The sequence below is a fragment of the Rhamphochromis longiceps genome, linkage group LG20 (assembly GCF_057381845.1).
Source record: "Rhamphochromis longiceps isolate RC_006_pf linkage group LG20, R_longiceps_female_GT1.1, whole genome shotgun sequence".
In the NCBI taxonomy this organism is placed as follows: Eukaryota; Metazoa; Chordata; class Actinopteri; order Cichliformes; family Cichlidae; genus Rhamphochromis; species Rhamphochromis longiceps.
In genome coordinates this window covers 10964853-10988826 of record NC_140576.1, presented here as the reverse complement: position 1 = coordinate 10988826, position 23974 = coordinate 10964853, and the positions used below count along the sequence as shown (strand labels likewise).

General features: G+C 41.5%; 2 protein-coding genes across 2 annotated transcripts in view; both read left to right on the top strand.

The window, feature by feature from the left end:
• Positions 1-15952, top strand: part of prex1 (phosphatidylinositol-3,4,5-trisphosphate-dependent Rac exchange factor 1) — a 78381-nt gene extending 62429 nt beyond the window's left edge. Inside the window, exons 27-40 of the mRNA XM_085392574.1 lie at positions 2084-2172; positions 2836-2918; positions 3647-3737; positions 3842-3970; positions 4063-4104; positions 4903-5120; positions 5572-5674; positions 7625-7768; positions 9366-9480; positions 10054-10120; positions 10852-11027; positions 11247-11349; positions 13453-13520; positions 13641-15952. Coding sequence (XP_085248700.1) covers positions 2084-2172; positions 2836-2918; positions 3647-3737; positions 3842-3970; positions 4063-4104; positions 4903-5120; positions 5572-5674; positions 7625-7768; positions 9366-9480; positions 10054-10120; positions 10852-11027; positions 11247-11349; positions 13453-13520; positions 13641-13683 — 1471 coding nt within the window. The 3' untranslated portion in view covers positions 13684-15952. The remainder of the gene's footprint in view (positions 1-2083; positions 2173-2835; positions 2919-3646; positions 3738-3841; positions 3971-4062; positions 4105-4902; positions 5121-5571; positions 5675-7624; positions 7769-9365; positions 9481-10053; positions 10121-10851; positions 11028-11246; positions 11350-13452; positions 13521-13640) is intronic.
• Positions 15953-16676: 724 nt separating this feature from the next.
• Positions 16677-23974, top strand: part of kcnq2a (potassium voltage-gated channel, KQT-like subfamily, member 2a) — a 41284-nt gene continuing 33986 nt past the window's right edge. The window contains exon 1 of the mRNA XM_085394376.1: positions 16677-17513. Coding sequence (XP_085250502.1) covers positions 17215-17513 — 299 coding nt within the window. The 5' untranslated portion in view covers positions 16677-17214. The remainder of the gene's footprint in view (positions 17514-23974) is intronic.

The window sequence follows — 23974 nt, the reverse complement described above, 5'->3', positions numbered from 1 at the left end:
TGGCCAAGCGCAGCCTGTGACAGATGCAATGTTAGAGGAAGGACAGGGGAGAATGACTTTTACGCACACACACACACGGTCAACAAAAAAAATGCAAAGGGGACTGGGGTGAAAAAATACACAAAGAAAATAGTGTTTGTTCCAAACTCTGCTATATTGTGTCTCCCATAAATCACTGCTTCTCTAGTGTGTGTGTGTGCATGTGTGTGGTGTTGTTCGTGCTGCTACATGTTGCTTACATGTGATGATGGTGGTGTAGAGAGCTGTAGGTGAGCATTTAGACTGAGATGTGGTAATCCACAGTGAGCGCTGTGTGGATGAGAGCGTCATCCATCAGTAGTGGATGTCTGATCGCAGGATAAAGTGTAATGATCTGCACTAGACCTTCTCATTAATGGGGAGAAGTGAACCCAGACACACACTAGCAAAATACTCATCTAAACCACTGAATCCCTTCCCTGTCTGAGTCCAGATTTTATTTTTTCTATCTAAAATGTCTCCAATCTACTTTTTCCAGGAAGCTCAGAGATTGTATCACCATTTTTTTCTTGTCCTTGCTTGCCTAATATGTAAATAAGCCTAAAAATCACCTATAATATGTATCTTTTCTAGGAAAATGTGCTAAAAATATATTAAGTGTCTATTTGATTATGGAAGAATATGATTATTCAAGCTGTTTTAGTGAATATGCTGACATTATTAGCATATTTTAAACCTTTTTAAAAAAAATTGCATTGAATAGCACATAAATAGCGTATAACAAATGGCTACAGTTTAAGTAGGAATGTCAGAAGTTGCTAATGAGTTGTTCACTATAACCCCGCCTGTATTAACAATTAAAAAGATATCATCTTGTATATAATTTAATGTAAGTGAGACCATGAGAGCTGTGTGCAGAGGTGTGTTTGCTCTCCATTACTGCGGACAGGTTAATTATCACAGTCGTACTCACACTGTTGGCAGGAGATGTGTGAAGCTAAATTGGATGTCACCTTCTCTATCCATGTGTGTGTGTTTGCGTGTATGTGTGTTTGTGTGTGTGAGACAAAGGCAGAAGCCAAGTTTGTGTGCATGCCTCTGAATTCAGTGAGGAAATGCAGCTCCCTATAACGAATCGGATAGAAAAAGGGAATAATACAGTATAAAGAGAGGAACATATATCATTTTACTGTAAGTATGTGATATTGTTTTTGCACACATTTATGAGAAGCCAGTGGAGCATTCAAGCCAAGTTATCATTGTAGCACCTCTACGGTAGCCACCCCCACCATCCCAACAGCACAAATTTACATACATTGGACACCACAGAATAACCCAGCAGGTGATATCCAGGCTCCACTCCCCCCACTTTGTCACCCTGCCAGCCCAGATAATAGTAAAGCAACACAAAGCCAGTGATGGTGTTTTGTAGGTTGTAGTCGCTCGTAGGCCATTTGTCATGGTAATTCAGCTTGTGAATCATTCTGAGCTTCTCTGAGGGGGATTGCAAGCGTGCTCACTTAAAGCCATGTATAATTTGAGCCACATAAATCTTCCACTTGCTCCCGGTAATCATGGTGAATCACATCGATGTATAAATACCAGCCCCGCTAAGGCTGAAATTGTCTCCGCACACCAGCAAAGGAAGAAAGGAATACAGTCCCAACTAAACGTGAAAACTAGGAAAAGAAGTTGTTCATAAAAGCGTCTTTGTAAAGTGGAGAGCTCCATTTTATGCACACGCGATTTATATCCGATTTATTTGGGAATCTGATATAGCTACAGTTTTACTGAATGCAGCTCTGTGTAAGGCAGCAGCAGTTGTTGTTGTTGTAAGAAGCGTTTAATTGCCTTTGGTTTCATATACTGTAAATCAGAAAAGGCATTTACAATCACAAGGATTATTTGGCAGCATAATTACTAGATGCAGCTTTCCAAATTCTCTCTGTGGTTTAAGAACGGAATGAGCCCTTTTTTCCCTAATGCTTTTTAACTGGGTGCTACTTGTGTGTGTGTGTGTGTGTGTGTGTGTGTGTGTGTGTGTGTGTGTGTGTGTGTGTGTGTGTGTGTGTGTGTGTGTGTGTGTGTGTGCACATTGTTACAGTGAATGCAACAGCAACAGAGACTCCGTCCTTTCCTACACCAGTGTGCGAAGTAACAGCTCTTACCTGGGGAGTGATGAGATGGGATCAGGTAATAAACGGCTTTAAGTTGATCTGTGCATGTGTAAATAAGCAAGGTGTATTTAATGTTTTGACTCTCCTCCACATTGGATTTTACACCACACACTGATCAGATCAGATCCGATGTTGGAATGAAAAGCCAGCTCAAAGGAAAAAAGAAGGATCTCTGTTCCAAAGTTAATTGGATGTAAATAATATAAGCTAGGCTTATGCAAACATACACTTCTGGATGCTTAAAAACAAGAAATAAAGGATATTTCCGTAAGAATAAATCTGTGTGAGCCGTCTCATGATTTACTCTGTGCTACCTTGTTTTTTCCCAAGACACAGAAATCCTCTAGATATAGCTTGGAGGTGACTGTGGCTGGATATTATAGAAGCTGCATTTCATTTAAAGCCACAATAATGTGCAGCGAGCCAAGTATGTGTCCACTGCTATTTATTGCTTTGTTTTTTATCAGCGTTAAGTCATGAACAGCTCACGCTGAGATGTTGCGTTGTAATAATTTATTAGCCTTCATTCGGTCTAATATGATGCTCAGGTCAGATTTTGCAGTGACAGATGGAGAGAAGTGTGTTTTAATAAGCCCAGATGGTCGAATAAAAATTAATACTTGTTGTAGAAAGTGTGATTATTGCCTCTCATCAGCTATTTGCTTTTACTCTCAACTAGGGGACGAGCTGCCGTGCGACATGAGGATTCCCTCTGACAAACAGGACAAGCTGCACGGCTGCCTCGAGCACCTTTTCAACCAGGTTAGTTCGACCGTTGAGTTCGGAGTAAGTAAGTAATTCCTGATTAACTTGGAATTTTTTGCTGTATTTCCCCAAAGTGCTTTGCCTAAGCCCAGGCCTAACTCTAACCCTAGTTTTTAAACAGACTTTAAACTCAGCCACTAGATGTAGAAGTTAAAGATGAAGAAACAGGGAACACACATGTCAGCATTAACCATTTGGAACAGATCACTGTGATGGTAATCAGTCGGCATCTGGGCTGAGTTACCTCATGCGGCTTGCTGTCCTCTGTTCGGGATTCTGGCTTTCTCTCTCATCTCATGACTTCCTTTCTTTCTCTGTTCTCCACTCTGTCTCCTTGAACACGCACAAGCTTTCACTGATGCACGGACTAAGTTGAAGACATGTGTCCGTCGTTTCATCTCTTCTTGATGTCCTTTGATTCCCTGCTGGTGGAGTTGGGGGGTGATAGGGGCACAGCTACTTTGGCTGCAGTAGTTCTTTGCACATGTAAACAGCAGCTCAGGGGGCCTGCTAACACAAGCCTTGTTGTTGTTAATTCTGGAAAACCTTTGCCAGAAGTTACTGCAAAGTTCTGTGTGTGAGCTTGTGTGTTTGCGCTTGAGCGGCGCAGAAATAAAAGCGGTAGTTAGAAAAGAATGAAAGGTGCGTGGAGTCTGAGGCAGTGAACTAGAAGAAAAACTGGCTTCATTAACTGAGTGTGTGCATGCTTTTATTCCTGCACGCAGGTTGACTCAATCAACAGTCTGCTCAAAGGACCCGTCATGACCAAGGCCTGCGAGGAGACCAAGCACTTTTATTCTGACCACAGCCAGCCAGGTACAGATTTGTTTGTGTGTGTAAGCACTGTCGAAAGGTGTCACTACGGTTCTGTCAGAGAGCTGGCGCACAGGCTTACAAGTTCTCTGGTTTAACATGAACAGAGTTTCGCCAAACCGAAGACTGGACTGTTCGCTGTCGTTACGTTATCCATAAGAACATCCAGGAAGACCCTTGGAACCTGCCCACCTCTATCAAAACCCTGGTGGAGAGCCTACAGAGATTTGTGGATGGTTAGTAGAAAACGCATACGTGCATGCATGCCACGTGTTCATATACAGTTACAATCTCTCACTCCATCTTGTTTTTTCTTCTTTCTTTATAGATGGAAAGAATCAGATCCTCCTGGCTCTGCTCAAGTGCACAGGTAGAGCAGCGTGTCACTGGTAGAAGAGAAAATCAGTTTATATTCAGATCAGCTCAGCAGCAGATAATCAGACTAGGTTCAATCCAGTTCTAATTTTCCATAAAATTAACAGAAGAGGTGGACCGTGCAGTCGCCCAGCAGAACTCAGGTCTTAAGCAGCCAGAAAGGTCTCAAAACAGGAGCATTTAAAATTATTCTAACAGCTCTTTGCATATGAGGTCATCCATCATATGAACTTACAGCCAATTTCACATCAGGAATTCTGCAAATCTTTAAAACCTCATTTTAAGGATCCCATACATACACATGTATATTTATGTAGGTTTATTTAGAAAGTAATGAACACATTTCCAGTGCAATCAAATCATACAAATCATTAAATCAAAGTTTTAGCATCATTTTTGTCAAAAAGGTCATAATCAGATGTGTGACTATGTGCTGGAATGAAGATTGGTTTCAGAGCACAACATACTCCAGTCTGAACTTTCTCCAGTGACATATGGCATTAGTTAATGGCAGATATCCTCTCATGGTATTCAAGCCAATAGAATCAACTGTAAGCATTAGAGCAAGTTCAGGATATGTAATAAGAGAGGTTACAGTAAGACTGGATACCTTACCCTCTCCTCCACAGTGAACTTCCTTTTTCTGCTGCAGATGTTGTTTTATGTTGTTCTCTTTGGTTTCATTGCTTTTTTTCACCCACTTCAACTCCTCATAAGTCCCTAGTCGCGTGCCCCCTGAACTCTCTATGTCACTGGCATTATCATTCCTTTCTTTCTCCCCTACCAATACCAGACACATCTCTGCAGCTGCGAAGGGACGTGATCTTCTGCCAGGCGGCGACGGCTGCTCTGTGCACGCTAGCCGAACAGGTGCTGACTGCACTGCGTTCTCGCTTCAACAATGCCGGCGAGTACCAAGAAGACGGCAAGGAAACCAGCCGCAAGTGGCTAGAGCAGATATCCGCCATTGGTATTTTGCTGCACTTCCAGTCCACGCTGGCTCCACACCTGGTGAGGACAAGTTTTGTATTTTTGTTTGGTTCTTAGAAAGTTGGCTACATAGCGTTGTAGTTTGCAAATTTGCCTACTAAACCCAAAGATGCTCAATTCGAGCCTGGGAAGAGGCACGAATCCCTTGGGGGACTGCCTCAGTGAGGGCATCTGATCTAAAAACCTGCCAAATCAAATATGCAGCGCTTCCTGCTGTGGTGAGTGCTCATGAATGAGGAAGCAGCCGAAAGTAGCTTTATTTACCTATTAGGGGAAAAAACAACAAGGTTCATAGTTTGGCGTAAATTTTAAATAATAACTTTCCTGTTGCAGCTTTTTCTTATTGTGTGTGTGTCTTTCTGAATCAAATACTCTGAAGTCTGTATGACTTTGTAGCCGCACAGCTGTCACCACAACTACCCAAACTCTTACTCTGGTGCAACTTCTGAGCTTTCTTTCTCTCCTCGGGCAGAAAGAGGAGCGGACCATGCTGGAGGACACCAAGGCGGCCCTGTCAGATTTGGACAAAGTCACTGTGTTCTTCAGGCAACTGGAGGATGAGTGTCTAGTAGCAAGTAAGAGACTCCCATCAACAAAGACTGACTTGCCTCATTCAAAGCGCACTGGCGTTAATGAGCAGCTGTATGGTTTCACCAATTCTGAATGAACTTCTATTGTGTGGATGCGTGGTCGCTGCTTAGGGTGAAATTGCCATTATGCCACTGCAGATTTCATTTTCTTTTCCATGAAGAGCCGCTGAAAAGGAACTCAGACAGATCTGTGGTGACTCCATAAATCACCTTAAACAAGGGCAGAGCATTTCAGATATCAAGGTCGCCTCTTTTAATCTTTATTGCTGCTGAGAGACACTTGACATATGTCACATAAGCACCCCTATAATATAAAAACAATATTGAAGTACTTAAGAACACAAATTGCAGTATGCAGTATATTGGAGTAATATTTCTTTGAACCATGATAATAGTAAGCTTTCTCCTGCCAATTCACCAAAGGGTCCAAGCATTTATTATAGTGCAGTGCTGTAGTTTCAGCTGAGGATGCAACCAGGTTGTTCAGAGTGGGCTTTGTGGACATCTTTACATAACTGGGTGCATTTGTGGCTTTAATAAGCTTGGTATCTGCATTCACTAAAGGTGCTCTGGGTTACCGGAAACCCTTAAAGTCAAAGATACAAAGGATGACTGCATCGTGAATCGCTCCTCTTTTCAACAGCCTCAATGTGGCCAGCAGAGATTGCTGCTCAAAGGAAAAGCGCAACGTGCACTTCCCATTTTAAAAGGCAAATCTGTGGATGAAGCAGGAATTTGCTATTCTGTGTTCATGCTTGGCTGGAGAAAATATTTTGTGCACATTTGCATGTATTTTACACAAAAACATCACTCAGTGCATGCACTAACGTATTGCTATCGGTCATTAGTATTGTATTCCTTATGTATGGCAGGTATGTGGGGATAGATATACTTTACAGGTCCAGTCTGGTATTAAAATTATTAAAAAATGTTAATGTTAACCAAGCTTCTTTGCTGACATCAGCTCAGACTGCTGCAGTGCAGGTAGATGGTTTTTGGCGTCACAGTCCATTGGACACTATTGATTTGCTAACAGCATTTTCAGAGGGATGAGAGGTATATGTAAGGTACAGACGTTTAAGCACCACAGAGTCTGAAGGACCTTGAAAGGATCACAGCCAATTCCACAAGGTTATTGCTTGGTAGGTTCTCTAGAAAAAAGGATTGACCCCAGAGGTCACGCAGCAAAGGTCATTTTTTTCCCATTTCTGACAAGTGCTCATGTATCACTGCTAGAAAAGGTTAGGAGAATTGAGCACAAGTCAGCTTCAGATTTATAAATGATTACTTATCTCATATTTTTTTTATAGATTCATCACAATTTCTTTCAAACTTACAATTTCTAAAAATGTGCCAGATATTGATGCAATTTAAAGGGTTATTACAGAAATCAGGTGCCTCTGTTTATTTGTCCTGCACATGGATCTGGCAGTCTGTCTGTGTTTATAAATTAGAATGCAGTTATTTGCAAACCTCCACTCATCTGTGTGAAAGTGATTGCAGCCAGTGTGAGTCAGACTGCAACTGGTCGGAGACCCGTTGCCTCCCACCTCGCTGTGCAGCTGCCTTGTGATCAAAAGTGGTCGCCCAGAGGTTGACAGTGTTAGCAGCTAGCTGCCATGAGAACTTGGAATCAGTCACCAAATGAAAAAACCCTGAAAATAAATCAAATAATTCAATAAATTCAATCTTCAGTGAGGTTACTGTCCTAAGTTTTTCTTTTAGCTTTTGATTTAACACCCAGCTATTAATGAACTCTGAATATGTGTTTGCTAGACATATGCAGCATTACATTTTAGTACACAATATCTAAATGTATTAAAATGTAATGCAACACGCTTTGCATGTTTTCATTTTCAAGAAGGGCACGCCTACACCTTCTTTGTTTCTTGTTTTTTTTTTAACTTCTCCCTCATCTCTGTATGTGTGTTGCAGACACACCAGTGTGTTACCAGGTGGAGGGCACCAGGCATGCCCTGAGGGTCACCCTTTACCTGGACAGCTGTCACTTCAATGAGCTCCCCAGTCGGCTGCAGAATGGAGGCAGCCTCAAACTCCACACTGTCCTGTTCACCAGAGGTAAGAAAGGCAAAGAACATAATTCCACGGTGTAGTTCAGCTAGTAAAATATGACGTAGCGCTGGCAAGTAGAGCCGAGTATCTACTCAAAACCTTTTACTGTGGAACAAGCAACAAATCATACAATGCATCAGGCACAAATTCACTTATATACATTACACATATAGCCTTGGATCATTAAAACACTCAATGCACCATGCAGCCTTTCAGCCTCTTACACATGTGCGTTTCCTTAGAACTTTATTTGATTTTATTAAGTTAGACTGAAGCCTTGTATTGACCATTTAAAACACTCACTTTAGCGCTCCCTGAGTCTTTGTCAGCCTAGTATGAAAGTAAAGCATTATACCAGTCTGCCAGTTAGCTGCTAATTTTCCATGCACGAGTCCTCATCGGATCATTAATCTCATGAGAGACCCCATATTGTTTACCGTGTATTTCCGAATACAACAGTGCTCCAAAACATTTAGTAGTGCAGATTTGCAGATGAACATCGCCACCTACTGGAAAAGAGTCTTGACTGCAGCCTATGGGGAAGCACAGTGATATATATATATAATGAGGATATATTTTTGTCACATATATGCACACTCACACACGCAAACGTTACATTAAGTTAAAGTCATAGGCCAGGGGTCAGCAACCTTTAACACCCAAAGAGCCATTTGGACCCGGTTTCCACGCAAAAGAAAACACTCAGAGCCGCAAATACTTTTTGACATCTAAAATGAAGACGACACTGTATATATTGTTTTTTACCTTTATGCTTTGTGTGAACAACTGAGGTGTGTTGCTTATGAAATCCATGAAGTGCTACAGAGAAAATTACATTTTATTTATGTAATTAACACATTTTGAACTCTTAAAGAAATATAACAAAAGGAAAGACAAAAAAACAAAAACTGTTGTGAGCCGCCATCCTCATATCGCCTTTGGGCTTTTGGAGCCTTGACCTGATTTTTTTTTTAAAAATGGAAAAAAAGCACTATGCTGCTAAAAAATGAAAAAATGGATATTTGCAAAATTCTGCCTAAATATGTATTTTACCTGGTTAATGTGTGTGGCGGGGTGTGGTCTGCAGCGCTGCTGCAGGGGAGACGGACGCATGTGAGCGGCACCTGCAATCACGCCTCGCCGCCTTAACGTCTGTGCTATCTATGCTGTTGTGTTGGTGTGTGTCAAGTTGTGAACTGAAAAGCTACAGCCGGCTGTATGCGTACAGCAACCGTGTGTGAAAAGTGGTCGATAAAGAGAAGCTGTAAAGCATGTTCATGGAAACATCGTCGGGTCTGCAGACGATGCTCTAACACCAAAAAATAAATAAATAAAAACCATTTATCCAGTTATTAAATACAGTCCTTATCTTTAAAATTGTTAGTTAACCCAATTACATTTGAGCCTGAAAATGAGAGACTGAATAAAAGGGCTGCAATTCCTAAACCAAATCCCTTGAATTATAGTTGGAAGTCTACACTTGAGTCATGTGTGGACTGTTTGGTTTGAGTTCTACTGTGGTGGTGCACAGAGGCAGTGTTATAAAACGTGTGTCATTCTCTAAATATTCATAGATCTAACTATGTGGCTTCTATTTTTCCAGCTTTGGAGCGTCCAGAGGGAGCGTCCCAGCAGGACTGCGTCGCCATGGAGGACTTCCAGCAGCGCACTAATGCTGTTTCACTGGAGAAAGTCAAGGCCTACTACCGCAGGCTCAGGTACCTGTTTTACTCTTCACTACCGCTCTTCACTGGCTTTCCTGGCACTGAAGATGTGTTTCACCTCAAGGGGAGAGTTCACCCTTTGGTGTTGCATAACAAGCAGAAACTGCACTTTGTATATTACATATGTGAAAGTCAAGCTTTCAAGGTCAGAACTTAATCATGTATCCAGAGGAGTCCTTGAGCAGTTCCCACATGAACGAACAGGATTTAGCTACATATACAGCAAAATGACTGTGGTACTGTTTCTCAAGTAGTAACGTGTTGAACAATATAAATGTTAACTCTTGAAGTTTTAATGGTTTATGATTGAAGATGTGCTATATCTATTATATACCAGTGTTTTTACATCGTGTGTGGTCACTGATATGTGCACCCTAATTCCCAGAAAGTGATTCAACAATGCGGCATTAATAAATGATGAAATACTCAGTTTAGCAGTTACAAAATCTGTAGATACTAGATGAGTCAGCTCTCCAACGAAAGTGAGTCACAGGATGCAAATCAGTAATTTTTCCAACCCGATGAAGAGTTAAAAAAACTGAGAACGTAATCCTTCTCTCCTCACAGAGCTTTCTATTTGGAGAAGTCAAATCTCCCTACAGACTCCAACACCACAGCAATGAAGATAGACCAGGTAAATATATACTGTTTTTAACCTTGATGAGTTTATAGTAGTCTGTATGGTCTTTTCATATGTAGCATCTGTCTAGTTATTGTAACATAAGTCAATTTTTTATATATATATATTGTTGTGACTGAATATAAATGCAAGCACAGATACTGGGCCTTGAAGTTAGAGACCTTCAACCAAGCATTTCCAAAGTAAGATGAACTGGTGTGTCATTCCCTCCACCGGAAACTCCTCCATAGCTTGTCAAGACCCTCCCCGTTAACTCCAACTAACCCCAGCAATTATAGATGGTGTCCATTTGAACTTCTAGTGTCCCACACTGACTGTAGTTGAAATAGATTGCAGTAATTAAAACTGAATAGATCATAGTTTTAATATAGAAAGAGAAAGACTGCAGATTTAGACTTTCTTGTGTTGTATTTGATGGTTGTTTTCTCCCCATTTCTGTTCTCCATCTTACAAGTCAGTTACTCTACTAGTCCCATGTTTTAAAATATTTCACATGAATATAATTATATTATTTTGGAGTGTTCTGTTCACTTCAATACATTTTTTTGTCTTGGTAATGAGAGACTTTTTAATTTGCTTGGTTTGAAAGCGATTTAAAAAGTCAACAGTAGTCTAAGCGGCTTGTTAAGGTGACGTCTTTTGTGATGTGTTATTGAATCATCTTGTTAGCAGTGCATTTAACGGCTAACCTTCCCTGACCTTTACTTCCTCCCGCCTCCCCGTAGCTGCTGAGACCCCTCAACACGCTGGACGACCTTTGTCGGCTAATGCAGTCGTACATCAACATGCGCCCGAATGCCCAAGGCCACCAGTCAGGTGTCAGCGTGCTGTGTGTGTCCTCTGAGCTGTGTAACCGCCTGGGAGCCTGCCACATCACCATGTGTGGCACAGGGATGCAGAGGTCAGTGTGGCACCACACCACAGAATTATTATGCTGCTTTTGTTGTGTCACTGGACTGTCAGACTGCATAAAAATAACACAGTGCAGAGTCAATGACATGCCCCATTGGAACCTCACAAACTCATCCTAACCTCGCCATTCAAATTCATTTTACTTCATTTTTGGGTTTATTGCAGAGGAACACACACTATTAATCACTGGCCTTCATGTTCTTTGCAGATGTACTCTGACTGTGACACTGGAGCAGGCAATGATCCTAGCCAGGAACCATGGCCTCATACCGCGCTGCATCATGCAGACCATGGACATAATGCGTAAACAGGTAAACCTTTAAGAAGATCTCAGTCCTGTTAAAATCAAGACTATAAAATATGAGTCAACTATTTTATTATATAAAACAAGAAACACTTGGAGAGCACAATCCTTCGACAGGGCAGCGCACTCTCTGGGCACTATTTACTTTTAAGGAAACAGTGTTGCATTTTTTTGTATCTTGTTTTTATTGTTCTCTTTATACTTTAAGAAGTTTGTTGGACAGTAGCGTGACAGGTGTTTGTTTGGATTACAAAAGCACAATGTAGGAGTACGTAAGGCATAATAGGTACTGATTTGTAAATATCTGGACATGAATAACCTGAGCTTCTTAGATAATATTTTACTACAGTATATTTTTAACCAACTAGGCAGCTAATTTTTTCTCTTGACAACACTTTCTCTAAAGATATAACATACTTTGGGGCCAACCTGAAAGAAAGGCAGAGTAGTGAAATGTAAAGGTGAGCTCAGAGGTCAAATGTGGCATGATATTTGGATGTCATACTTACAATGTGATGCTGAGAATCAAAGTTTGACCTTGTTTGAGCTTGAGGAAGAGGTCAGAGGTCCAAACTAACGTGATATTTGGAATCCCCATATACACTATATTGCCAAAAGTATTAACTCACCCATCCAAATCATTGAATTTGGGTGTTCCAATCGCTTCCATGGCCACAGGTGTATAAAATCATGCAGGTAGACATGCAGACTACTTCTACAAAAGTAGAGCTATGAAGTTGTAGGCCTTGTAACATCACAGAGCGGGGTCAGCGGATGCTGAGGAAAATATTGTGAACACGTCACCAACTTTCTGCAAATTTTCTGCAGACCTCCAAACTTTCAATTCAATTCAATTCAATTTTATTTATATAGCGCCAAATCACAACAAAAGTCGCCTCAAGGCGCTTCATGTGGCCTTAAGATTAGCACAAGAATAGTGCATAGAGAGCTTCATGTTATGGGTTTCCATGGCCAAGCAGCTGCATCCAAGCCTTACATCACATAGCGTAATGCAAAGCATCAGATCCAGTCAGATCCATGTAAAGTACGCTGCTACTAGACTCTAGAGCAGTGGAGATGTGATGAATCACGCTTCTCTATCTGGCGATCTGATGGACAAGCCTAAGTTTGGCGGTTGCCAGGAGGATCGTACATGACTGCATTGTGCCAAGTGTAGTTTGGTGGAGGGGGGATAATGGTGTGAGGTTGTTTTTCAGGAGTTGGGCTAAGCGCCAGTTCCAGTTAGTTAGTTTAAGGTGAAAAAAGTTCTGACATGGTAACAAAAGACTGGCAAAGACATTTAATGCTAAAAAGCACAACTACAACAGCGTAACATAAACGAGTACAACTGAGTATCTAAGAAAAGCAGAGTGGTTGAGAATTAACGATAGGGAGAGGTTCTTTGCATCAATTTTGCTAAAGAGAACAGGGACCACTCAGTGGTGTTAGTGCACAAATGGCCTGCTGCCATGATGATAAGTGGACGTGTCATGTGTAAAGGCGCTATTAAAGCTGAAACAAACATGCACATCATAGAAAAATCTCTGCTGACATTCAGGCAAGGTCTTATATTGAACAACATTCTGCACACATTGCAGATGCATGGCACCGCATTAATTGCATTTACTGGCATTTAAAAATTGTTTTCAATATTTTTCCAGTGAAAGGAACTTTTAATGGTCATCAATCTAATTATACAAACAACCAAACAAGAAATATGTATAGATTATTTTGTTAGTTTGAAATGCAATCTTTTAGGACTTATTTAAATAGACAGCAAAGTTCAACTTAATTGAGTTGATGCGTGAACACACTGGATCAGAAATCCTATGTAGCTCCCTTTGCTGGACATTTAAGAGCATGTTGTAGTATATTATAGAACAGTAATGAGCAGTTCTAAACCCAACTTTTCATTATTTGTCAGCAATTAGCACTTCTGTTTTTCATATTTTACTGTTATTAATTTTTCATATTGCATTTCGTTTGTTTCTTTCCATGCCTCTGTCATAAAATACGAGCACACGGAGAGCTTTCTGTGTTTAATCTGTTAATGGCAGTCAAGCTGTCTGTTATGTTGAGCTTTTAGCTTATATATTTTCTCTCTTATAAGGGGGCAAGAGTTGAGCTGTCTGCTAAAAATCTCAAGGTAATGGACCAGATGCCTCCATCAGCTCCAAGGTACTGAATGAAACCATTTCTAGGCACCTTAAGCCATGCCTTTCAGATAATTGCACTGTTTATATGTAATCTGGGTGGATTCCCCTCATTTGAAGTTTTGCTTCTTTTTTTTTAAAACAGGCTCTTCAAGCTATGTTTGCCACCCTCAGATGGAGACCTCTAAGGATACTGTCACTTCAGCAAAGTCATCACAGAGAGGGTGAATGAGGAACTGATGATGACAGGAGCATAGAGACACTGGCAGTGGAAAACCTTTGCCTCTCCCCATTGCCCCGCTTACACAGGGATCATTCCGGCGTGGATACCACTAGAGTCTTCAGAGCACCTACAGTGAGACTGATGCAACCTGAGTCTCAGGACTAGTTATGTATTATTTTACTGGAGCTAACCATATAGAAGCATTATTCTGTTGGCTCTCTTTCCAAACTATGTCGACTTAACAACCGGTTCAAAATATTCACAACAATACGAAAAATGACGAGGCCCCATAAAGACAATGTCCACAGTGGTTATTCTCACAGTTGAGCTTGTATTATTAACTGGATTAACCAAACTACCTGTAGCTGACTGTCATCCTAAATGCAGACATTTCATTTTGCCTTGGACTGCAAAATCCAGAGAGTTGCGTGTTTCTCTGTTCAGGCTGGCGTTCCCCAGGGCTCAATGTGTGGACCCCGAGTGAAGTAGAATACTTGAATGCCCTGTAATTCATATAAGATGCAGAAAGTTAAAGATTAGACAGAGAAATGGAAGTAGGGATTGAGGGGCAGATGAAGATGGCATGGGGGTGGGGTGGGATTGCTGCATGTGGTTACTGTGCAATTACTGTAGGTTTAGTGTGAGTACTGTATTACTGCACTATATGAAGAATAGTTATTTATTGTGTCCAAGAAGGAGCGTTTTATCGCCTACTTATACTATATCGGGTATTAAAAGAATCTAAAAGCATTCCAGCCTACGTATTGAACAGTATTTAAAGGACCAATGGCATGCCGTCTTTTGGATGTAACTGCTCTGGTGTATTTCATTTTATTTATGTGTTACATTAATCTTCAGGGAGTGCAAGGGATGGATGTACTGAAGCTAGCTAATCAGAATCAGGACAAAGGAAGAAACTATACAAGGTTGTTTCTCAACAAGCAGCCAAGTTATCAGGATACTGTTAAATTATTAATATATTAATTCAAGTCTTCTAGTTGAAGGATAACCTTCACTTAACTAAGACACCTTTTGATTTTTTGTTTTTTTCAATTGGCTTTTATGTTGTCTCGAAACGATTGTGTTAACTTTAGGTATTAAAAGAAGCACAAAAATTGGTCCATTCAGTGTTAGAAAAAAAGTACTGTATGCAGTTTGCTGGTGATGTGAACAAAGGGACTGTTTGATGACTGAAAAAAACCCAGTAACATTAGTTTACTGACCATTTTATTATTATTATTTTGTACATACAAGCTGTAGCAGTGTCAGAGGGAGGGGGAGTGAGGTCGTGTAAATTAAACTGGATGATATTTTATGGAAATAATATAGTATATAAAACCTTTTTGTATGTTTAACTGTGCATTTAAAGAGAACCTGATTCTCTTTTTTAACTGTAACCTCACTGACAACTTGTTTCTGACTGTTAAAAAAGGTTTGACATGGATTTCAAGGACCTCACTTGACATTACAGCAGGTCATGTGATCTTTTTATTTTTTATTTGGTTCATGTTGGAATAGTCCCTACACATCCCTTGGCAGTAGCATTACCAACACAAATTGACATCCATCAGTTGGCATATAAAACCCATGGCTATTTGCATTGTTTTAGTTTTCTTTCTCAAACGTTGCTCTTAACCCGAGCACTGTAAATATGATAAAACTCCCAGTGCAGCGTTAGTTATCATAACCTGGTCTTAACTGTGCTACCGGTTCAAATTAGCTAATGATTGCAGCATATCGGTGTAGCAGGACATACATGTCACTGATTACACATGTACTTACATTATTCTAATGTTTCAAATTGTATATACTTTACCTGCAATTTTTTGTTGCTTGCAAATAACTGTAAAAAGGATTTTTGTTGTTGTTGTTGAAACTTTCTAAAAATTATCATTGTAAATGGAATCTTAACAAGCTAGTGAATAAAATGTTCTCAGTACGACAAACTTTTCAGCGCAGCAGTATTGTTGGCTGATCCAGTGGCGGCTGGGATGTCCTTCGGGATATTTTATTTTCATTTTGATGTTTGTTTGTTTCTTTAACCCTTTCTTGTTTACAGTGGACCCTATGTATGTGCTCCGTGTAAGTTTGCATGAGTCAAAAAGATGATTACATCTTTATGCTTTCACACCATGACAGCAGGCTGTGACTAAGTAATACCATTGTGATGGTTTCTTTTTTCATCTTACTCATTCTCATATTTGTGCTTGATGTCATAGTGCATATAATCTGGTGTCATTTGAATTAAAACAAAAGATCCAGTAATCTGCTAATCATTTAACTCTTATAGTTAACTGAAAACAACAGCGACAAAATAAGAAATGCTTGAGCTGGAAAAAGTTCTGACATGGTAACAAAAGACTGGCAAGGCCGTTTAATGCTAAAAAGCACAACTACAACAGCCCAGTAACATAAACGAGTACAACTGAGTATCTCAGAAAAGCAGAGTGGTTGAGAATTAACTATAGGGAGAGGTTCTTTGCATCAATTCCGTTAAAGAGCACAGGGACCACTCAGCGGTGTTAGCGCACAGTTTGAAAGCCTGCAGGTCATAGAAAAAACTGCTGACATTCAGGCAAGGTCTTATATTGAGCAACATTCTGCACACATTGCAGCTGCATGACACCGCATTAATTACATTTACTGATATTTAAAAATTGTTGTTTTCAATATTGTGCACCTTTTTAAATTGTATATAGGCTTTGCATTATTTTGAAACTGTTTCCGTTCTGCTACTCTCATCACTGTGTGCGCGTCATTCACTTTCAGGTGGATGCAAACTGGTCTATATTGTTTCACGCTGGAGTGTGCGCAAAGCAGGCTGGGATGCTCCATTTCTTTGTCTGCTGTCTTGGCTGTTGTTGATACCGTCTCAGGCTGCATGTGTATTCCTGTCGAGGGAACACAAACCTCGAGGCATAGCTTGACATAGTTTTCGGTGTCCATTATCCCGAGTGAAAAAGCTTCACGCATGAATATTACATGAGAGTGCATAATCCAGTTAAACCCTTTCCTGCAGTTCCTCCCGTGTTGGAGTTAAGTGGTGAAGATGGCAGGTTATCTTACGCCGGATTCTTAAAACTAACACGATTCTTTCGGACATATAGTAATGGACTTCCCCACCCTCCCAAGTTAGTTTAAACCCTAGGATTGTTTAAAGAGAGCACTGGAAGAAAGCTGGCGCTTGAACTTGGCCTTAATTCATTATTGTAATTCGATTAAGAGCATTTCTGGCAATAAGATGATTGAAGAACGCTTTTAAATCCCTGGTCACCAACGAAATAAATTTCGCATTTCGCTCCTTGCTGTGTGTCAGATGGCCGGAAGGGGCTAAGGTAAAAGCATACACGGTGCAGTCTCGCATGCTTATTGCAATTGGTTTTTCTAGAGGGACCGACATCAACTGCATTCACCACCAGCACACACCCCTCAGCACCGGTGATGCATCCCCGCGGCAAGGGCACTGACAACTCCTCCTCAGAGTCTCGACTTTAGAATGGTGCAGAAATCTCTCAACGGCGGGGTTTACCCAACTCAAGCCGGAGAGAAGAAGCACAAAGTCGGGTTTGTGGGTTTGGACCCGGGAGCTCCGGAATCCAGCAGGGATGGGGCACTGCTCATTGCGGGCTCGGAAAGCACCAAGCGGAGCAGCATCCTCTGCAGACCGAGGTCCAGCATCTCCGCAGGAAGACCCAGACCGTCGAAGAAAAACGCCAGCTATCGGAAACTACAGAATTTTCTCTACAATGCGCTGGAAAGACCGCGGGGATGGGCGTTCATCTACCACGCTTATGTGTAAGTGCAGTTTTGGGCTTCTGCCACAGTTGCCGTGCCTTGGATTAGGAAAGATGCTGTGGAGTTTTGCAGATCGGGTGTCTCGTTCTGCATTACTGATAATGATCGTGCGACGCAATAAAGGGTTAAATGCGGTCCTGCTGCCGAACTGCTAGAGCCTTAATCACACGACAGGAGTCACTTCACCTCCATAACTCCTTCTCCAACTCTTTATTGTTGGCTTTTGCAACTCATGCTTACGTCAGAGTGTCATTTTGGAAGACTTTAACATGTCCACGATGCTTGCAGTTAGTGTTTAACATGTGCCCACGTCCACAAACGGTTGGTCTTCATTGACTGGAGTTACCATACGTTGCGGCAGCTTTCAGCACCGTGCTCCGTGGACAGCTCCTAGTAGACGCTGCAGTCTGACTCCGCACAGTGATGTGGACTCTGCTAACACGCATGTGTGTGCGAGCGTTGAGGGAGAACTCAGACAGTCTGTTGAGTTCTTGCAGCTGGAACATGGTGCTTTGTTGTTGTTTCCCTTGTCTGTTAGGTTAAGTGAGGTTTGGGTCGAACATAAAGAGTTAATGTCAGACCCCCAGAGATGCCATCATCGATATGAGGCCTCACGATCTGTAATCTCTAGTGAGCATGAAATCACAAAGGATAACATGATTTTTTCATGCGGAAGTGGTGCTGCAGCAGTTTCTGTCTGCCAACCTGGAAGATGAAAGATTGAAAAAACAGTCAGAATCTATTCAGTAGACTCGCAGGATACCCAGTCTCTGATCTTACATTTCTCATTTATTCATCGCCTCCCTGCCTCATAATCGCATGAAGTCCATGTCGTGATGCAGACTTCCTGTTTAATACAGCAGACATTAGTCAAATGCTTTTCTGCGTGGACCCACTCCAGTGTGTTATGTATAACATACTAATGAGATGAAATGGTTACAGTATGTTCCCTTCACAAACACATTCTTCAAATGAAAAGGTGTGTCACCTGTGTTTGGAAGACCCCTCTTCCAGCTTCGTCTGACTCCTTCCAGTTCAGTGATGCTGCATGCTTAGTAGTTAGGAGATGAAGTAGCCACAGCATTGAGGAATTCACTGTGCACAGCATATCGAATCCCCAGACACAGCTGGATGCCCAGAAGTAAGGCTGTGCTCTAATGTGAAACCACACGCACTCACACAGAGCCCTCTGGGTACTTCTGAAATATTAACCGAATACTACAGCAGCCGAGTCTCCATTTGTTATGCCTTTTTTTTAAAAAGATGCTCTTCATTGCTGCTCTTAGGAAGCAGTGCGAGCTCTGTGGCTGAATCTAGTGCACGCAGACATGATGTGTTTTAGTAGCCAAGCTACGCCAGACAGCCTAGTTAGAAAAGGGTCAGTAAACATGTGTGTTGTCTAAAATCAGAATCCTCCAGAAAGTTGTAGAGTAGGACACGTGACCGCGATCAACAGACACAAATAAGCACCAGCCAAAGAAGCCACACAGAGTCACCACATGTCTGCCCTCTATTCCATTTGTCTGTTCTATGCATTATTCATAGTCATCACACTTCATTTAATCTCCCAGCTCTATCTTTCCACCTTGCTGATTTATAAAACAATCATGTGATGACAGTAAGCTCTTTCCACCGCCGGTTCGGTCTGTTCCTTATCCCTTCTGCAGTGGAAAATGCATTTGGCATGAAGTAACAGTTGCCTTGAATGAAGCAGTACTACAAGGTATGCTAGCAGCTTTCTTTCTTTTCGATGGGGTTTCTCTGGAAATGTTAGTCAGGTGTTGTGTTCAGTGGCCTCAGTTGTAATGCGCGTGAATAATCAATATGTGGAAAATGAGTACTATATAGCCAGAATACTCTTGGGCTTGCTGCTTTAGGTCCTCTCTCTCTCTTTCTCGCTTTATGTTTCTGGCTGTCTGAGACCAAGGCCAGCCTTTCTCCATCACTTTTGGTCAAACATTAGATAAGGGAAAGAGACACAGTGATCTACAGTCATGGATCCCTGTGGGATTAAATCTCTGCTGTTGTACAAAATTCATCTTGTCTCAGTTCTTTCTTGGCACAAATTCTGCTACAAAAGGTGTTTTCGTTAGGCTTAATGCTATTGAGACAGTAACGTAAAGCCAGTTCTCTGCAGCCTGTAACAATTTCCACAAAGCCAAGGCATATTCCCAATCAGATGCAGTGCTGAGCTTTCTGTTATCTTCAGCCATTTGGCTTCTGCAGGAGCCTGATTATAGTGTGTCCTCTTGCAGATAGAACCAGCTGTGTGAGATACTTGAATACCCTCTGCAGCTATAAGATGACTAAATGTCTCAGTTGTGCACCAGAGTAGAATGTGACAAAAAAAAAGACTACAAAAACTGACTGAATAAAGGCAACAAAATGACTAAAAGACAATCAGTACAAAAAACAAAAAAATAATTCTGTTTTGGTTATTGTGAGAGACAACCTAAGGACACGGCGTGGTATTCCATTATTTTGCTGATCTGACAATAAGGCAAGGACAGCAGTAGACAGATGCTGGCTGCCAGGCTGCTGAGATGTGATTGAGTGGTCTCTTTTAACAGATGTGGGGTCTGTGATAAAGTAAAAGACCGAGTCCTAGTTGGTTTGAGTGTGCCCTATATACTATTCTAAACAACACTTAAAATACAGGCTTACTCAATTAAACACATTTAGAAGATTTTTCAGTGCAGCCTCACTTGATCATGACTGCTTTGCAAGGGTGCAGGTTTTTTATTGGAAAGCGATGGCAAATATTGTTGGTATATCCACACATGCAGGTTAAATGATCTTAGATGTAACTGGGACTCCCAAAAGCTCTCAGTCCTGGTGCTACTGGATCTAAGCGCAGCCTTTGATACAGTAGACCACGCTATTCTTTTAAACAGACTGAAACACACGGTGGGCCTTTCTGGTGCTGTACACAACTGGTTCACTTCCTATCTCTCAGACAGAACTTTTATGGTGAGTATGGATACATGCTCCTCTAAGATCCATAAAATGACTTGTGGTGTGCCTCAAGGGTCAGTTTTAGGCCCTGTACTTTTTAATTTGTGTATGCTCCCTCTTGGCGGTGTCATCAGGAGGCGTGGAGTGAACTTCCACAGTTACGCTGATGACACTCAGCTGTATATCTCCGTGTCTCCTGATGACACCAGACCAATGGATGCTCTTTTTAACTGTATTCTAGATATAAGATCCTGGATGGCAGAAAACTCGGTCCTGAGGCTCAGAGAGAGAAACTCTTGTCTAAATTAGAGGCATTTTCACTATGCCCTTCACTACAAGTGAAAAAACTGGGTGTTATTTTTGACTCTGAGCTTGGTTTTATCCCACATATTAAACATGTAACCAAAATTGGATTTTATCATCTAAAAAATATAGCCAGAGTCCGCCCTATTCTCTCTCGGGCCAACACGGAGATGTTGATGCATGCTTTCATTACCAGTCGCATTAATTACTGTAATGCCCTGCTCTCTGGTCTCCCCAAAAATAATATTTCACCTTTACAACTTTTACAAAACTCTGCAGCTTGTGTGCTGATGAAGACCAGAGGGCGGGCCCACATTACACCGGTTTTAGAATCGCTGCATTGGCTCCCCGTGTGTTTCAGGATAGATTTTAAAGTTCTTTTATTGGTTTTTAAATGTCTTAATGGTCTTGGGCCTTCTTATCTCTCACATTTGGTTTCACCATATGAACCCTCGCGGACCCTGAGGTCCTCTGGTACTGGCCTATTGATTGTCCCTAAAGTCAGGACACATACTCACGGAGAGGCAGCTTTTCAGTGGTATGGTCCTCATCTGTGGAACAGCCTGCCGGAGGAGCTCAGGGCCGCAGAGAACGTACATGTTTTTAAGAACAGGCTCAAGACCCACCTTTTTAATTTAGCTTTCACCTAACGTTTATTTATTTTATGCTTATTTATTCTATCCTGTTATTCTCCATCCATTCGCGTCCGCTTATCCTTTTCAGGGTCGCGGGGGGCGCTGGAGCCTATCCCAGCTGTCATAGGGCGAGAGGCGGGGTACACCCTGGACAGGTCTCCAGTCTGTCGCAGGGCCAACACACAGAGACAGACAACTATTTGCACTCACATTCACTTGCACATTCACACCTATGGGCAATTTGGATTAACCAATTAACCTATCCCCACTAAGTGCATGTCTTTGGACAGTGGGAGGAAGCCGGAGTACCCGGAGAGAACCCACTGTATATAATAACCCCCTGTTATTCTATTTATATTATTAATTTAGGTTTTACCTAATATTTATTGATTTTATTCTTATTCATTTTTTTATCTTCTTACTCTATTTACATTTATACTGTATCCCATTCTTATTTATTTTATCTTTTTATCCTGTATATATCCTTGTTGGGTCATATCTCCAGTGTTTCCTCGGAGGGGGCTCTCTGCACCGGGGCTGTGATCGACCGTGGCTGCTGGGGCTCTGTGGGTCTTCTCAGCCTGGCTGGGGGGCTTCTTTGCCTCCCTCCGGCTGTGTGCCCAGCCTGGAGGCTGCGGTCTGTGACCGGCTTTCTTTAAAAAACGTTACTGAAAAAACGTTAGTGTGTCCTCCAGTTTAAAAGGAGGCAGAACATCTTGTTTGTTATCAGCATGCAAAAGCTGTCATCTGTGTTGAACAGAGCTGTAGACTTGCACTGATGGCCCTGTTTGGACAGCAGCATTTAGGTAAGAATTTCCATTTCCCATAAAATCTGTTGCTTATTTAAGCAAGACAATGATAACCTATATTCTTTGCCCATTATCACTGGAGGCAGCCTTTCTTCCCCAACCAGGGGAGAGCATTCCACCATTTTCTCACAGGGAACCACATCCTCAGACTTCCTCAGCCTGGCCCATTCACAAAAGGTTTACAGGTTGTTGCAAAAAGAGCTCATGCAAAACAGCAGTATGTATGCCCCGGCCCTATCAGTTTTATATCTGTTGTTGGCACTATTATTTAAAACATAGTCCAGTTAAATATCGCAAAGCAGGCTGAGATGTTCCATTTCTTTGTCCTATTTCTTGCTGAATTACCAGATAACATATGGTTTCTAACACTGAGAGAATTCAGATAAATACTCCTCCGACACTGAGCGTAGTTTTGAGTCAGCATGGGAGCTGCTCTCTTGTTACGTTTCAGCATATGTCATCATTCTGCTGGTGTCGCCTTTGGCCACGGTGGCTGCCGTTCAACAAAAACTACAAGAACTTCATCTGTTACGATGACACATTACACCATAAAGCAACTTTTCTTAAAAGACACATCAACTGAGTATTGTAGCAAAGTGTTTTTCTATAAACTAAAATCCTGTTAAGTGCCTATAGCTAATATCTCTGTAGTATAATGGATGACAACGGTACTTATATATGAAAAGAGTTACTTATAGTGAAGAACTGAGATGGAACTTCATTCAGCTCAGTTCAGTTTCCCTCCTTTTTCTCATCTTGGTTATATTATCAGACTTTGGAAAATCTAACACATGAATGAACAGATCAGATGAGAAGCTTAAGTCAGAAAAATGTTTTCTATATATAGTCTATAAGAAGGGGTATGCACTGGTGTGATGTGCTAAGCAGAGGGTTTTGTGTTTGATGAGGTGGGTTCAGACTCACCATGAAGGGAAAACTCAGCACTGAGCTATTTCAAACAGGTAGAGGCCCATGTTTGCCTCTTGAGAGAACAGAAGGGGAGAACTGAAGGAGTCTTTACTTAGAAAAAAAAAATCTGCTATCCTCTGTCCCCGTCTTTTTTCTTTTAGGTTTTGCCTACTGCAACTTTAACATGAATGCCCCAGGAAAATTGCACAATTTGATCGACTTGAAAAATTCAGGTTGCTTAGATCTTTGTTATGTAATTATCTTTAACTTGCTAGTTGCATTGCATATCGATCAATCAATCGATCAGCTGATATAGTTGACAAGCCACTCTAAAGCTTTTTGGAAACATTAGAATGGGGGCTTGGCATTCTGATTATTTGTCAAAATACTTTTTGCACATAAAATAGATTTCTCTCTCTTTTTTTTTTCTCCAAATTTTCAACGAGTTATGGATACTGCGAATGCTAAATGCACAGAAAGGCTACCTCTGCGGCTCATAATTAAGACAATGACAGCAGACAGCTACACTTGCAGGGTCACTTGTGTTTGTTTTTGCACGTTGAGTGCCCCAGAAAGCCATCGTCACCCTCAAACATCCCCTGACGGTGTTCACAGAGCGCTCACTGCAGTGCTGGCACTTGTTCTTCAGATGCACTACTTGCTTAGTGAAAAATCCTTACCTCCTTATTTGCTCGCCACGAGTTCGTCGCAGTCTAAATTTAGCGTGATGAGTATGTCTGGGTAGGCAATGTTGTGCTGAGCGAGACAAATCAATGTTTCTTTATCTTCAGCTCAGGAGGAAATGCAGGCTTCTCTGCTTCCAACAGCAGCCCCCTCAACTCGATTGATC